At 29.1% G+C, this 14,584-nt stretch overlaps 2 protein-coding genes across 2 annotated transcripts in view; both read left to right on the plus strand.

Annotated features, from left to right (window-relative positions):
• The window catches only part of LOC135929417 (uncharacterized), a 42,757-nt gene extending 40,191 nt beyond the window's left edge, over window positions 1–2,566 (plus strand). Inside the window, exon 17 of the mRNA XM_065465982.1 lies at window positions 293–2,566. Within this exon, the coding sequence (XP_065322054.1) occupies window positions 293–2,465 (2,173 nt within the window). The 3' untranslated portion in view covers window positions 2,466–2,566. The remainder of the gene's footprint in view (window positions 1–292) is intronic.
• Window positions 2,567–6,861: 4,295 nt separating this feature from the next.
• Window positions 6,862–13,242, plus strand: LOC135930093 (uncharacterized). Its single transcript, XM_065466879.1, has 7 exons — window positions 6,862–6,866; window positions 7,109–7,220; window positions 9,220–9,439; window positions 10,014–10,184; window positions 11,670–11,831; window positions 12,066–12,650; window positions 12,902–13,242. Exons 1-7 carry the CDS (start codon window positions 6,862–6,864, stop codon window positions 13,240–13,242), a joined length of 1,596 nt encoding a protein of 531 aa, XP_065322951.1.
• The last annotated feature ends 1,342 nt before the right edge of the window (window positions 13,243–14,584 follow it).

A 14,584-nucleotide genomic window follows, 5' to 3' on the forward strand; every position in this document is an offset into this window, starting at 1 on the left:
AATATTAGGCCTTTAGCAACTATACTGTGATATTTAATTTCTCTTCTTTTTTTCCTCCTAATTTATTACTCCCGTCCTACCTAGCTCATTGGAATTAGCTACGAGTTTTCTCGTTTAATTTAGAAATTAATATTATCAAATATACGTGTCTTAAGATACATTTAGTAAAAATTAACTAATTTACGTTAAATAACTATCGCAGATTCTGCAAAAAAATTTATAGCTAATTTTATTGAGCTAGGACCCGGTATTATAAAAATAAATTGATAAACCGACTTAAATTATATAATAGGAAACGAGTTATGCCGACACCTAAATCCTCAATCAATGGCAAATCACGCGGAACGAATAGCACACCTCCTGTCTCAGTACCCACCGCTGATGTACCCTCAACAAACTCCTCGGACAAGTGGTTGTGGCAATCATTCCTATTTGGCTCCCAAGGAAACTATGGTCTAAAAAGTGCAAAAAATTGGCTGAGACCGAGGAAAAAGGTAAATTTCTTAAGAAATTTGCAAGAAGAATCCGCACTGGCATGTTCTATAAAGTTTTTCGATTCTCTGCTTCATCGATCTTCGAAAGATGAGAATAACAAAGAGATCATGCAACCCAAAATCTTTGGCGAAGCCCTATTTCCTCCATCGCGACCTTTAAACGTGGTCAATAACCCCATGTGTTACGATGATACCTGTCGCGAGGCAGGATTTACTAATAACGAATATAATAAATATGATGATAATGATTACTGTGGTCATGTTAACAAATATAATATATACGATGATAATGGTCATGGTGACCAAATGACCAGAGATAATGTGTATATACAGATGAGTAAAAATCCCGCGTTGTCGAAGATTAATGATCGATCACGTACGCGTAAATACGAAACTTTAAGATGCGATTCGGGTCAGGGTAAAAAGAGATGCTTATTCAAATACAATAATTCCTTTAATAGTTTGAAGAATAGGCCAACAGCTGCGACGAAGAAAATTTTTAAATCAATTCTCCTATCAAACAATATTTATAACGGCACTGTCCATACGAAAGAAGATGGTTTTTCCATATATGAGCAACGTCGTCCGGTGACGAAATGTGAAACGGGGAGATTAGATGATAGCGGTGGTAATGGGAGAGTAACGAGTAGTAAAAAGATCGCGTTAACCGGAAACGGGTCCGCCATTTTGATCAATAAAGATATCGAGGGAAGAAAAAAAGCTCCCATCAGTTTACATAATGACAAATCTCGTTTGGAATTCAAATCTCACTTTAACTATAGAGAAGATCTTAACCACCATAAAGACATAAATTATAGAACCCGTAATGAAAATGAATTAATTGATGATGGTCAGGACATATTATCACCGGGTATTCCTCCCCTCTATAATAAATTGGAGGAAGATTTTAGCTGCCACTTGGAACAGCTCGATGACCTAAATTTCCAAAATAACAGCACACTAGAAACTTCGCTCTCCGACACCGCCGCACCATCTAACATTGAAATTGCGGACACGAACCCAAATTTTTGCGAAAAAAATCATAAAAAAGAAGAGTATCACCACTACGTGTCTAACTTTTATCACAATCGTCATTCTACACCGAAGGCACAGTACTACAAAAATTTTACAGTTAATTCCAGCCTCTACAAGTATATTTATAAAGATTTTGAGAAAGTCAATAAAACCAACAATCAAAACTGCCAGCCGCTTAACGTGAATCCGCTTAGCGTGAATGATTCTCGCCCACATCATTGTGATCCGGTTAACAGAATCGATTTACCTCCTCGAGATAGCATTTGTGACAAAATAGTTCTTTTGCGACACTTATCATACGAAAACCTATCCGCAGTAAAGCAAGGCAATAACATTGATAATAATCATAGCAACCATAAAAATACCAATGCGAATAGTGCTTGGTCTCGTAAATATTTCGGTGATGACCATTGGTTCCCCGCACCTCAAGCACACTTAGCGAATATGAACCAAATAGCTATTGCCGAAAAATATCACCGGCAAGAATCTCAAGTGCCAACGAACCCTTCCGCCATAGATGCCGACTCTCAAAAAAGTTACAACCTCATCATGCAAGCCCTTCCGAACCTGTTGAATTTTGAAAATTGTCATAGATATTCCAATGGAATCTTTATAGAGATAAAGAATAACAACGTTACGACACTCCCCGGTGACTTAATTACTGATAATAATATGATTTTATCGTCTCCCAAAAATAATATGGCTTCTCATTACGAAGAAATCCAGCCCGTTATACCCCTACGCAACATGGAAGATGAAGCCAATCATTTGTTTACGAAAGCTTACAACCAGTGTTCATTCCAACCCTACAACCAACATGGCACGGAATATGAAAAATCCTTCTTCAGAACCAGACTTTATCCCCAAATCGACCATGACAAAATATCCTTCACTGAATATGACCGGTTCGGCCAGTACTCATCTTCCTTAGTTTAGTGGAAATGTTTCGGCGGTTGTTCCTTCTATTATTATAAATACAATATTTACGCGGCAAAAAAAAATGGCATTTTTTAATACAGAGTATATATAACTTCTATTTTTATACTTTGTCTTATTATTTATTTAAAAAAATATACTATATGATTTACCAAGAAGAAAAATAATAAAAATTCAGGTTTCATTCAAATACTTTTTGCACTTATCAAGTATTATCATCTCTTGATGTATAATAGAGACACTGGAACCCCCCCCCCCACTATTAAATTTTTTTTATATATAATTTACTATTGATAATATAAATTCTTAAAATTTAAAAAAAACTACTATTTTTTACGTTTTTAATTTTTATATTACAATTTTGAAATAGAGTATATTTGGTTATTTTTATGGTCTAGTTGTCATATTCCTTTTGATGTCAATATCATTAGATATACCACAAGTATATTTGTTTGAATACTTTTTATACCGCTATTAAAATTAAATATTAAAGTATCAAAGCTACAACAACATCAAGTCTCGTATTTTAAAAGATGATACGATTTTAATGATAGTAAAAACTTATTTAGATTTTTTTTTAAATTGATTTTTGTGCTTCTTTGAATCTTCGTTTCATTTTGAATATTGGTATGAATATTAATAATTTTCGTATTTTGCTAAAAATTTATTTTATATTTATATAACTGTTTACAAAAATCTAAATGTTTTTATCTGCTATCCGCAGAAAGGTAGAATTTAGCGTGTAAAGATAATTTTATATAAATAGATGATATATTGCCGAAGATCTTATTTACCATCATTTTCTTTGCCCAATCGTTTGTTTTTCTTAAGTATATGGCTTTGTTCTTGCGCGTGAGCTTGGAATGATACGTTACGCAAAAAGAAAGTACTGTAACAAAATTTTTTTTTTTAGATTGATATCTCCTGGCACAATATTCCAGTTAACATAAAATCTTAAATAGAAATACATTTTTTAATCTTTTGGTTTTTTTTAGAGTTTGTCAAATATAAATTTTATCTAGGCATTATAATATTTTTTTTTTTACAATTTTCAGCTTTGCGATAGTTAAATTTTATATTTCACACACGTATAACAATAGGAAACGAGAACTAGTTATAACTGAGATAACTATAGGTGGGGAAAATTATTAAGCTTAGCCGACTAAATTAAAACATAACCAATTAAATTAGAGGGAAAACTGGCCAACCCGGGCAAGCCTGGAAATCGCCATTTAACGCGGAAGAAGAACTATAAAATGGCTACGACTAATAAATACACATAGTTAATTTTAACTAAGCTATCAGCCATTTCCATAGTGACTTTAAAAAAATTGAAGCTACAGAAAATAAGAAAAAGACTGACTTTAAAAAAAAAATTATAATTGACTTATGGGGTATTTAATCGTAGTCATTTTCTATGAACTAAAGTAACTCGCTACAGATAGTGTTGGTTAGCTTGTTTTAGTCAAAATAATTTTACGCATGCCTCTAGATTTCGTTAATGGATTTTTCAAACTTTTCTGCCATTTTATGATCAAGATCTCCAGGCTCGCCCAATATTTTATAACTAAAATATTGGATAAGTCGAGCTGTTTAACAACAGTAACCCTTAGATTTTCTTTTATAACCTATGTATTAGTCGATAGCCCCCTCCAAATATAACTGATAACTAAACTAACTCGTTAGTAGCTTCTTATATATAATATTTACGAAATTTCTTCTTCTTTATTTTGTTGTTGAAAATTTTAAATACCATTTGAATTCAAAATTGTATATGTGATGTAATGATATATAATAATACCTAGACTGACGATGCATTCATAATAATACCGAAAGAGTGGGTTGAATGCTAATCAGCTGGGCTCGCCATTTTGGTAACCCATAGAGTATAATTATTCTCATGTTAAAAACTACTGTTGATTTGAGAACTTGCTTCCTTATTATCTCGATGATCAAGGGCAATCTTTTAATAAAGTTTGTGTCAGGCATAGGAATAAATTGGTTTCTCGTTTAAAATTTTTGATAATGATATGCGTAATCAAAATGGTGTCCTCAGCTGTTTTCATTGATGTACACTTTTAATGAATACATCGTCTGTCTGGGTATTATTACGTGTCATTGATATTATGATATATTTGGATTTGATAAATACACTTCTAGTATCTTCTCCAAAATTGCTTTCGGATCCTTTATTATTAATATTTTTTTTGATGTTTTATGAATGAACTTATAATTGCGCTGATCGTGTATATTATTGAAAAGATTTGTTTCTAAATTCTTTATTTAAAGTTAGCACAAGATTTTCATTTTCTTAATTTTAGGAGTGTAGGAGGGGGAAAGGGAGGGGGGGGGTGGGGTTGGCAAATGAATGCTAAGGAACTCTAAATTAGATTTGAGCAAAACCAAAAATTTTCCTATACCATGTACCCCCCTTAATTTAAAATAAAAAAATGTTATAGGGAATTATTCAAATGAATGTCTAACTTTACCTTAAATTATAATAAGTAGCTTTTAATTAACTGTTTTGTTTGCAATTAAAAACATTACGATAATCAAGATTTTTGCAGTCTCATCATTGACAAGCGCCCTAAAAAAATGTTCTGTATGAAAGGAATAATATAGTTTCATTTTTTAAAAAGAAAAATAATAATTTCTTTTAAGAAATATCAACCACCATGCATGTTAACCGTCATTGTGTAATCTTTGATTATTTTCTAGTGGTAATTAGGTATATGAAACTTTAGAATCCCTGTTAGAAAGTAAATTCTGCCGAACTTTCACAAAGTTAATGGGGTAAACGATCGATTGGTTATAAAAGTCATAGAATATTTAATTAAAATAAAGATTATTTCTTTGTATATAAATTATTTTTAAAGTTATATCCAACTGCTCAGTTTAGAAAAAAAATTTAAAAATATCATTCGTATTTTTTTATAAGAAGGGCCATATCAAAAGTAGTATTTACAATCGTAAAATCGTTAAAATTATTTAAGTTTAATATATATGAAAGTATCTGTGGTATGTATTTGTTTTGTTTCACGAATTTATCGTCAAACCGGCATGCCGTTTATTCAATTAGATGGAAAAACGGAAGGAGCGGGAGGGATACTATCTCTATTTTCGGGAGTCGGTAGCCAGTAACGAGTCATTTTTTTTAAAGTCAGTGGCGAAGTTGAGAGTTAGGTTAGCCATTTTTTTAAATAATCAAGCAACATAATATTTACATTCCTCCCTAACCCTTAGTAAATGTTTCTAACTACGCCCTCCCCTAATTGTGTCTTTACCACACAAATGAACTGTAGAAGGGATGTAACAAGTGATTTATAATATTTATATATATCCTTGAATAATTTTTTGTTGATATTTTTTTAACAAAATAATATAGTTTATTTCGCTTTAATTACCTGTGCAACAATAATTACATTATACAAGATGGACTTAAAATGAAAATCAATTCATGTATTATAACTAAGTTTACTACTCAAAAAAAAATAAAAATTTCTCAAAATAACGTTTTTGGATGAGTTGGACTAGCTATAAAAGCTTTTTCAGGGAGAATATTATAGATCTGCTTATTAGCGACAATTTAAATTAATTTTAAAACAAGTATATTTTACATTTTATGATTCTAGCGAAATCTCTCACTTTTATTTTCTATTAACCGGCTAATTATTTAGTGAACCCATCAAAATGCGTTTCCCAAGAACTCTCACAAAAGATTTTTTTAACCGGCTAAAATGAGCAATTAAGGTTAGTTGCAAAAATTTCTTTCTTTCTATTTTTTTAGGGTATTTATGTATTATTTATTCAAAAATTTTTTTAATTTTTATTATAATTAAGATATTTTATTATATAAAAAAAAAATTGATTCTTTCAAAATCTTAACCTGCATTTTAAAATTTAATTTTTAAAAAATGATATATAATCTTAAATTTAGTTGTAAATTTTTCATTCGTCAAACATATCCATTCATTTATCAACGCATAAAATTGTATAAACGCAAATTTATTACCACCCTTCCCTCAAAGGAGTTGAAGCAGGCACAATCTTATTTTCGCTAAAATATAGATCTAATACATGATATATATTGTATATACCCGTTTTACTGGAGAAGATGTACTTCTATCTAGACAATAGCAATGATCAGTTCCATTTAAAGAGTAGTTAGGATTTATTGGTGTAAATAATGATAGAATCATTTATTGCCTATATTTCTAAGTATTTTACTATAAATTTATGTTTTTTTTTTCATATCTTATCTAAGTCCTTTCATCTTGGAATTTATTTATTTTCAACGTATCATTGTCGTGTTTCATAAAACTTTCCTTAGTCTTAGTTGGCTGTTCGATTTATTTTGTATATATTAGGGTTGGTTGAGTTAACCAATATGTATAATATGAAGTAAATAATTTTTTAGTATCAAAAATACACTAACCCAAAATCTGAACTCATTGAATACATCCCTCCTTGGTTGACCAGACCGCAACTTAGTGAACCCTCCTCTGTAGATTAATACATCACAGACCCTCATTAAATATATACAAATGGATACGATATACACATCCCTTAAATTTTTTTAAAAAGGAACAATATTTCGATCATGTGTTATACCCCTTAAATTCTTAAATTTTTTTTTATCTAAGCTACATCGGTGAGATATTAAACACATCCAATTCTTCCATCGTAGAAATAAGTATCTCAGCTGCAAATACTCTGGGAAAAATTCGCTGGAAGAATCCGGATGATCAATTCAATGTCGAAAATGATCATGATTTGTCCTACAATATAAATAATTATTCTTATTATTCATTGCTTTAATTTAAAATTTTTTTACCCCCTAAACACTCATTAATTGCAATATTTTTAAATTTATGTCAATCATGTAAAAATAAATATAATTTTTAAAAAAACAATTATTTAACCGGTTCGAAAGTATTTATAACGGTTTTATCATAACCGTTCACTTATGGTTCTGAAAATTTTAACGGATAAATTAAGGTTTTCGGTTCGGTTCCGACACCTTCTTTGGTAAAAATAAAGAAAAGGTTTTTTTTTATAAAGAAAAAAATTGAATGTATTTACATTTTTTAAAATTCAAAAGTATTATTTTTAAAAAAATATATATTTAATATAAACAAAAGCGTATATATTTTTTAAAAAAAAAAATTACGAAAATGAACTAGAAAATTATGTTTTTATGATATATTTTATAGTAATAAAAATAAAATCGGACATCTCATATTTAATATAACAAATTGGATGGAGAATTCTTCAATCATGTTGATGATCTGGTTCATATTAACTATAGTGAGTAATCAATATATATTTATTTATTATATAGTAAAATATATGTCGTATACAGAATTTAGATAGACCAATCTTTCAAATTGGCCATTTTTAAATTAAAAATCTTATTTGATCGGAAATGTATTCCAGGATGTATGGATACCCAGAACTTTTGGAACTATTCCTTCATTTGTTATAATATATATTTTTTTTAAAAAAATACACAAAAATCTCATGATAAATTGTTTGAAATTCGCAGTATGGGTTGGGTACTTTATATACAAACTGAAATATACTTCCACTTAAAGAGGACTTTTTTCATTATAAGATCAAATCGTGAATGATTTAAAAATTGTAATATTCTGAATCTCTATATATTCCACACCCAGTAACTTTACGATATATATATATATATACATTTAAAAAAATATATATTCTCCACGCAATATAATTACAAATATTGTGTTTAAATAATAATAAGACATATACACTTTTTATTGTAGCTGGGCAATGGTTAAAAATCGACTAATTTGTTTCAGTCTTCAGAAAATAAATCCCTTAGGTATTGAGGAATGAGAAAATTTATTTTTGCTTTCTTCAAAGTTACGCCATATTTTCAAAGAAAACTGAAGCTAAAGCTATAATTTTGTTCAGCCATCCGGGTAAGTAAAAATCGGCCAAAATTGATTTTTTAATTATTTAGATATAATTTTTACCATAAAATTCTCAACTAAAATAGTAAATAAATTGTATTAATGTTTATTAAGATATTCCCAAAGTTTCCAAAAATGATTATTACTAGAAGGTGCCATTGTATTTTTCAAAATAACTTATGCTAACATGTCTCTGTTTGATACATCTGTTGGATACGCGCATGTAAAATAAGCACTTTAGAAACCTAGTTTTTAACCGATAAATTCTCCTCACATCTGGATTTTTATGAAACATAACTCAACTTTGTTCATGCCACAATGAATAACAGATCTTCTTTGGCACGCGTGTATATTAAGCCAAATTATTCGATTTTAGGGAATTATCCTATTTAACCAATCAGTCACTGTTTTGCCTCCGACAGTTATAAGACCTATATAATAAGATTTTTTTTAAAAAAAATTTTACATCCAGTTCTCCAAAAAAATTTTTCGCCCTTTTACCTATTCATATATCACATATGTATGGCAAGATCCCTTATGACAATTTTGCCATTAAAATTTTAGTCATTTAAAATTTATAATGAAAAATCTATGGAAAAATTAATATAATTTATATAAGTTCAATAAGGTTAATGGTAAAATTTTCTAAATAGAATAGAATAAGTTTTCTACACGTGCTGGAATACATTTCAAGCAAAATTATAATGTTTAAATATTTAAGGTTGAAAAGATAACACATTTACGCTTACATATATATAACAAAATAATTAATATCCTTAAAATTTTTTTATAACTAACTCAATTATCCTAACAAGTATGTGAATAACTTGCTCGGCTATAGATTTGGGTCACATAACACCTCGGTGCTCATAGATCCACCAAAACGTTTAAAAATCGAAATAACCAAATCGAATCACGAGTCTTATAGTACAGATGATAAACTTCCTGAAAAATTTAAACGGCGCCAATTACGGGGAAAAAAATACAACGTAGGGCAAACATCAACAGATGCATACAATCCTGTCTACACGATAAGTTTTCCTTTAGTTTAAAAAATTTAAGGAAATGATAGGATTTAGATCGTCTCATTGGTCGACTTATTACTTAATAGCTGGCTATTTAGTTATTTAGTATCGATTAAATTGCCAAAAAAAGCAAGTGAAAATTTTTTTAAATAAAAAAGAAAGAAAATAACATAACCAAAAAACAAAAAAAACTATAAAAAATAACAATGCCACCAAATACTTAAATTAAAACAGACCAAAATAGGATGTTCTAGCTAAAAAAAAAGCTATTTAGTCTGTACTAAAAAGCGATTAGGTATCCAAATTACGAATCAGGACATAGACTTAATGGCTTAAAATTTTAGTTCTATTCTTTGTGTGTATTAACTTAAAAACAAAAACACTTATCTAAATGAGTTTACTTAGGATCAAAATAGAATATGAGTGAGCTATTGTGCATATATGATTTTTTAGAATAAGATATTTATGAACATTAATTTTAATAATTGGTTTTGAGGGCTCTAGCTTCGATTACTAACAAATTTATATATTATATACACATATAAGAAAGTATATAAACTAATAAAATATTCTTTTAACACAAGCTAAAATGGGACATTTAATACCAGTGAAGAAGCATTATGCAAATAATCAGAAGCGCAGTGAGCCCAGACACCACTCCCCACATCATCACACAGATGATGGAAATGAAGAAGAAAGAGCTGCTTATAGAAGTCGACACAAATCAAAACTAGAAGAAAAGGGCAAAGGAAGAGGTTATAATCATTTTTTATGAGAAATTTATATTGTTATGGGGGCTAGAGAGATTGGCCCAACTCCGGCTAATCAAGAATAATTTTTTATAATAGTCGATCCCATATCATAAATATTATAAAAGGTTTAAAAAATTTAAAAACTCCTGACAGGTCTGCCCCAAGAAAATATATTGTAAATGAGCCAAGGTTTTTAGCGGGACAGACCAAAGAGATCCCTAATAAGTGCGAACCCACCAGATTAAGGTTTTAGATCCTTTTTATAAATAATAATAAAATATATAAATTAAATGATATCTAGTATAGTTATAGATAAAAGTTGATAATATTTCATTTAAGTATATTCAAAAGTGTCATTTCATCTTTATATTCACAAATAAACCTTGTGGCTTAAGAGGCATGTAAAATGAGTTGAAAAATATATAGTTTTCTCACTTTACTACAAATTTTGCAGTTAGCACAATAGGGGGGGGGGGGGGCTTTTAAAAAATTTGAAGAATCCCAAAAATTTAAAAAAAAAAATACCTATAAAAAAATTAATTTTTGAAATTATTAGCTAAAGGAAAGTTAGGTTATTTCTAAAAAAATATAAATAATTTTAGAGCCTATATGATTGTAAAGGCTATCGACTCTACTGAATATTTGAAATCACGTTGCAATCGAGGAGAGGGTTAACCTTATGTTTTAAAAGTGTTGTTTTTGTTTTAAAATGTTCCAAATATATTTTATTTTTATTTTTGAGAGTTTCAGATGATATTTCATGTTTAATTTAAAATTATACATGATATATATATTCACTTACCTTTCGAATAATTATAATTGATAAGGTAAATATAATTCGCATCTTGCTGTCTCGGCCCCAGAACGGGTCGAAGAATGATATTATTTTAAAAAATCCTGTGCCAAACTGGAAATTTAAATTGTAGTTGAAGGGTAGGTGGGAGTCATGAAATTTTTTAAAAATTAAAAATCCGGGCCTGGCCGGGCCGATTTTAAAAAAAAAGGAAATAGGTTAAATCAAAATTAGAAAAGAAAAAGGAAAATCCGAATGAAAACTACTATCTACCCCCCCCCCTCCCCAATTTATTAAAGAGAAGAGAGCGTCTTTATAACTAGCTACATCTATTTCAATTTCTATGACGTCCAACTCTAACCCATTGGGTGAAAAATCCCTAATTATTTAGTTGGAAAATGATGGGTGGCATTTAATGCACATATTTTATTGATTCCCTTTCTAAAATAATTTGCAAAATTAAGTCAAAATTATCGAAATAACAAAATATCTAATAAAAGTTTTAGGGCCGCGCCCTAAAAAAGTATCAAAATAAAAAAGGGCAGACTAAAAAAGAAAAATTCTAAAAGTTCCCAATTTAGAAAAAAAAACAAAAAAATTAAACCCTGGCCCGACAAATTTTTTTTTAATATATAAATAATACGAATATTTATAGCTTTTTGAGAATAATAATTTATTATTTAACAAAAAAACAGAATATTACGAAAAAGAGACGACTTACAATAAGCAAGGACTTATTCACCACGAATACGACTCCCTCAAAGATATCCATAATGGGCCTCGCAATCCTCAATATGCCAGCAAAGGTTCATACAACCACGACGTAGATTCACATCCTTATCCCTATGATTCCCGGGGTCAATTAATTATATTTAAAAAAATAAATACGAATAAACTTTAAAAATAGGTGAAAAAAAAAATAGATTCTTAAACATAATATATATAGAAGATAACTAAACTATCTATCACAAATTGAGAAGTATTATACACTTTTTTTCATAAATTTTGGTAAAACTTTTTATAGTTTAGAGATGATATATAATTATATAAAATCGAGTTTGTATAACGTAATAACACGCATCTAAATATAGATTATGATCCAAGTTCTCATTATGCCTCTCACAAATCAAGAGGAAAAGGTAAATGGGGTTATCCCAAATATGAGAATGACTATGAGAAAAATGAAAGAGGCCATGGAAGGCCAATTCATCATAATTACCTTGAGGGATATGATGGCGACAAATATGGAGAGCTATCGGATAAGGGTTACGGCGATATAGTTTATGATAATGATAATGACAACGATGAAAATCATATTGATAGAGATTACTTTCGAGAGAAGTTCCAGAAGACCCTGAAGGAAAATAAGTTGGTCAAAGAGAAGATAGGCAAATACAACTTTATCAAACACGCATCCAAGGGGATAGCTAAAGGGGAAAAGAAAGGGATTAGAAAAGGTAAATATAGTCATCAAGATACTCATTCCTATCATCCCGACCTTCATGATCACTCTCAAGTAAACTATTATAATGGTAAAAAAAATGAAAATCAGCAGAAAGACATTGCTCATCATGATGGAAATTCTCGCCACCTCGAAATTGATTCCCGTAGAAGTTATAAGGGCACTACTCATACCCTTCCCGATTCAAGGGGCGGAGAAACGGACCAATATAACGGTTAATAAAAAAAAAAATTTTACTCTTATAAAATCTCTCTAGAATAAACCAAATTTCAAGATCATTGACACTAATCAATTAGTCTCCCATATAAGGTTTTAATATACAAATTTTTTGAATTATATTTTTATTATTGAAATAAATTAAGGAAAGATTCCTAAATTAATATTTAAAAAAAATAATCGAATAATCAATTTCTACCCAAACTATAAAAAGATAAAAAAATAGTTTCGCATATTTATTTTATCAAGTTAAGCGAAAACATGCTTACAATATAGATCCAGAGCTGACTCCTAGAAAAATAGGTGATTATGGCAACAATAGGGCATATAGGGACAAGGGAAAAGATAACCTTAAGCCTGTAAGTGGTGAATATGGTAAAATCGATCAGTCAAATCGTGATGATAAGATTAATGATAAGCATTATAGCGATAATGGTGGCAAGCGATACTTAATAGATCCCGCAACTTATTATTCCAGATACAGCGATTACAACAAACGATATCCCAAACTTATACTGGTTAAAAATAGGGACCTGGAAGTGGATAAGAAAAGAAAAAAGGGCCAGGAGCTCTTAAATTTGGGCGCCTAAAGGAAATAAATTGTTTTATAAGTTATATATATAATAATAGTAAATAAACAATGGTTATGTTTGTTGTTTAAAATTAAATATTGATAAATAAGTCAATTAAAATGTTTTCATTATTTAAAAAAAAAAAATACTGTTTATTCATTTGATATCAAGTTTCTAAAATGATCCTAATGCTTTGCTTTAAAAATAAAAGATGGACATTATTATTGGTTATCCTATAATCCTACCTATAACCATCCATATCATTTTTAATACCGCAATATAATAGCTTTTACCGTTATTTCATTTTAAGATTTTTATACACGAATAATTTTTTTTACGACAAAAAAAAATATATAGGCCAATATTCGAACTAAATAAAAGATAAATGAAACTTTAATCATTAAAAATGTTTCGGTATTCTTAAAAAAAAAACATGATTTATATCACAATAATAAATAAATGCATGAAATGAACACCATAAATAAACGTTAACGTTTATTTAAAGGTAAAACAAACATGAAGGAAGAATTTATTTATGACTTATATGGTTACCGATGAGTAGCGTTGTTTGAACTGCTCGATTTTGAGCCGATTTATAAAAACGGCTAACTCAATATTTTATCCATAAATATATACGCCAGCCTGAAGATTTTGGACATAGATGGCACAAGGGGAGGTTTAATCTATATTTTTCTGGCAAAAATATTAAGGCTGTTTTTAAAAAATCAGTTAAAATCGAGAAATATAACAATACTACTGATGAGTTTGTTAGTGGAGATAATTTGACTAAGTAAATTGAGGTTCGGTGACTCTTGGTGGCCTGGGTTGAAAATAAATTTATCGGTCCTTTAAAAAAAGTCACTCTATTTAGTAAAAAAAAATGTTTTTAAAACATAAAATAACAAATTACTTTGTCATTTTTAAAATGGAATAAGTGAATCAGAAGTTTAGTACAAAATAGGTAATGTTTATGCAAATATTAAAGTAATAAATGATGAAAATCAGCTAATGTTAAGCATAATTTATGCAAATACTAAAGTAATAAATGACGAAAATTAGCTCATGTAAAGCATAATTTATGTAATATATATACTTTTTAAAAATTATAATTAAGAAATTAAATTTGGCGTCCTTAAAATTCCTATTTACAAGGTTCTTATATTGCAATTCATTTGTGTTTAGATAATGTAGAATGATAAACTATTAAGTTTTCTTACTAAAGTTGATATCTTATTTCTATAATACAGGGTATTTTTATATATGCTATAGATGGCTGTGAGGTTGATACTCCCATTACTGTAAATGAAAATATTATAGATATAGTTATTTTGAATACATTAACTTATCATGATAAGAAAAT

Source organism: Gordionus sp. m RMFG-2023, chromosome 5 (genome assembly GCF_954871325.1).
Source record: "Gordionus sp. m RMFG-2023 chromosome 5, tfGorSpeb1-WG-v2, whole genome shotgun sequence".
Lineage (NCBI taxonomy): Eukaryota > Metazoa > Nematomorpha > Gordioida > Chordodea > Parachordodidae > Gordionus > Gordionus sp. m RMFG-2023.

Coding starts and splice junctions, on each gene's coding strand:
- LOC135930093 (XM_065466879.1), top strand. Junction 11,832..12,065: donor TTATCCCTATGATTCCCGGG/GTCAATTAATTA, acceptor ATCTAAATATAG/ATTATGATCCAAGTTCTCAT. Junction 12,651..12,901: donor AGAAACGGACCAATATAACG/GTTAATAAAAAA, acceptor TATTTTATCAAG/TTAAGCGAAAACATGCTTAC.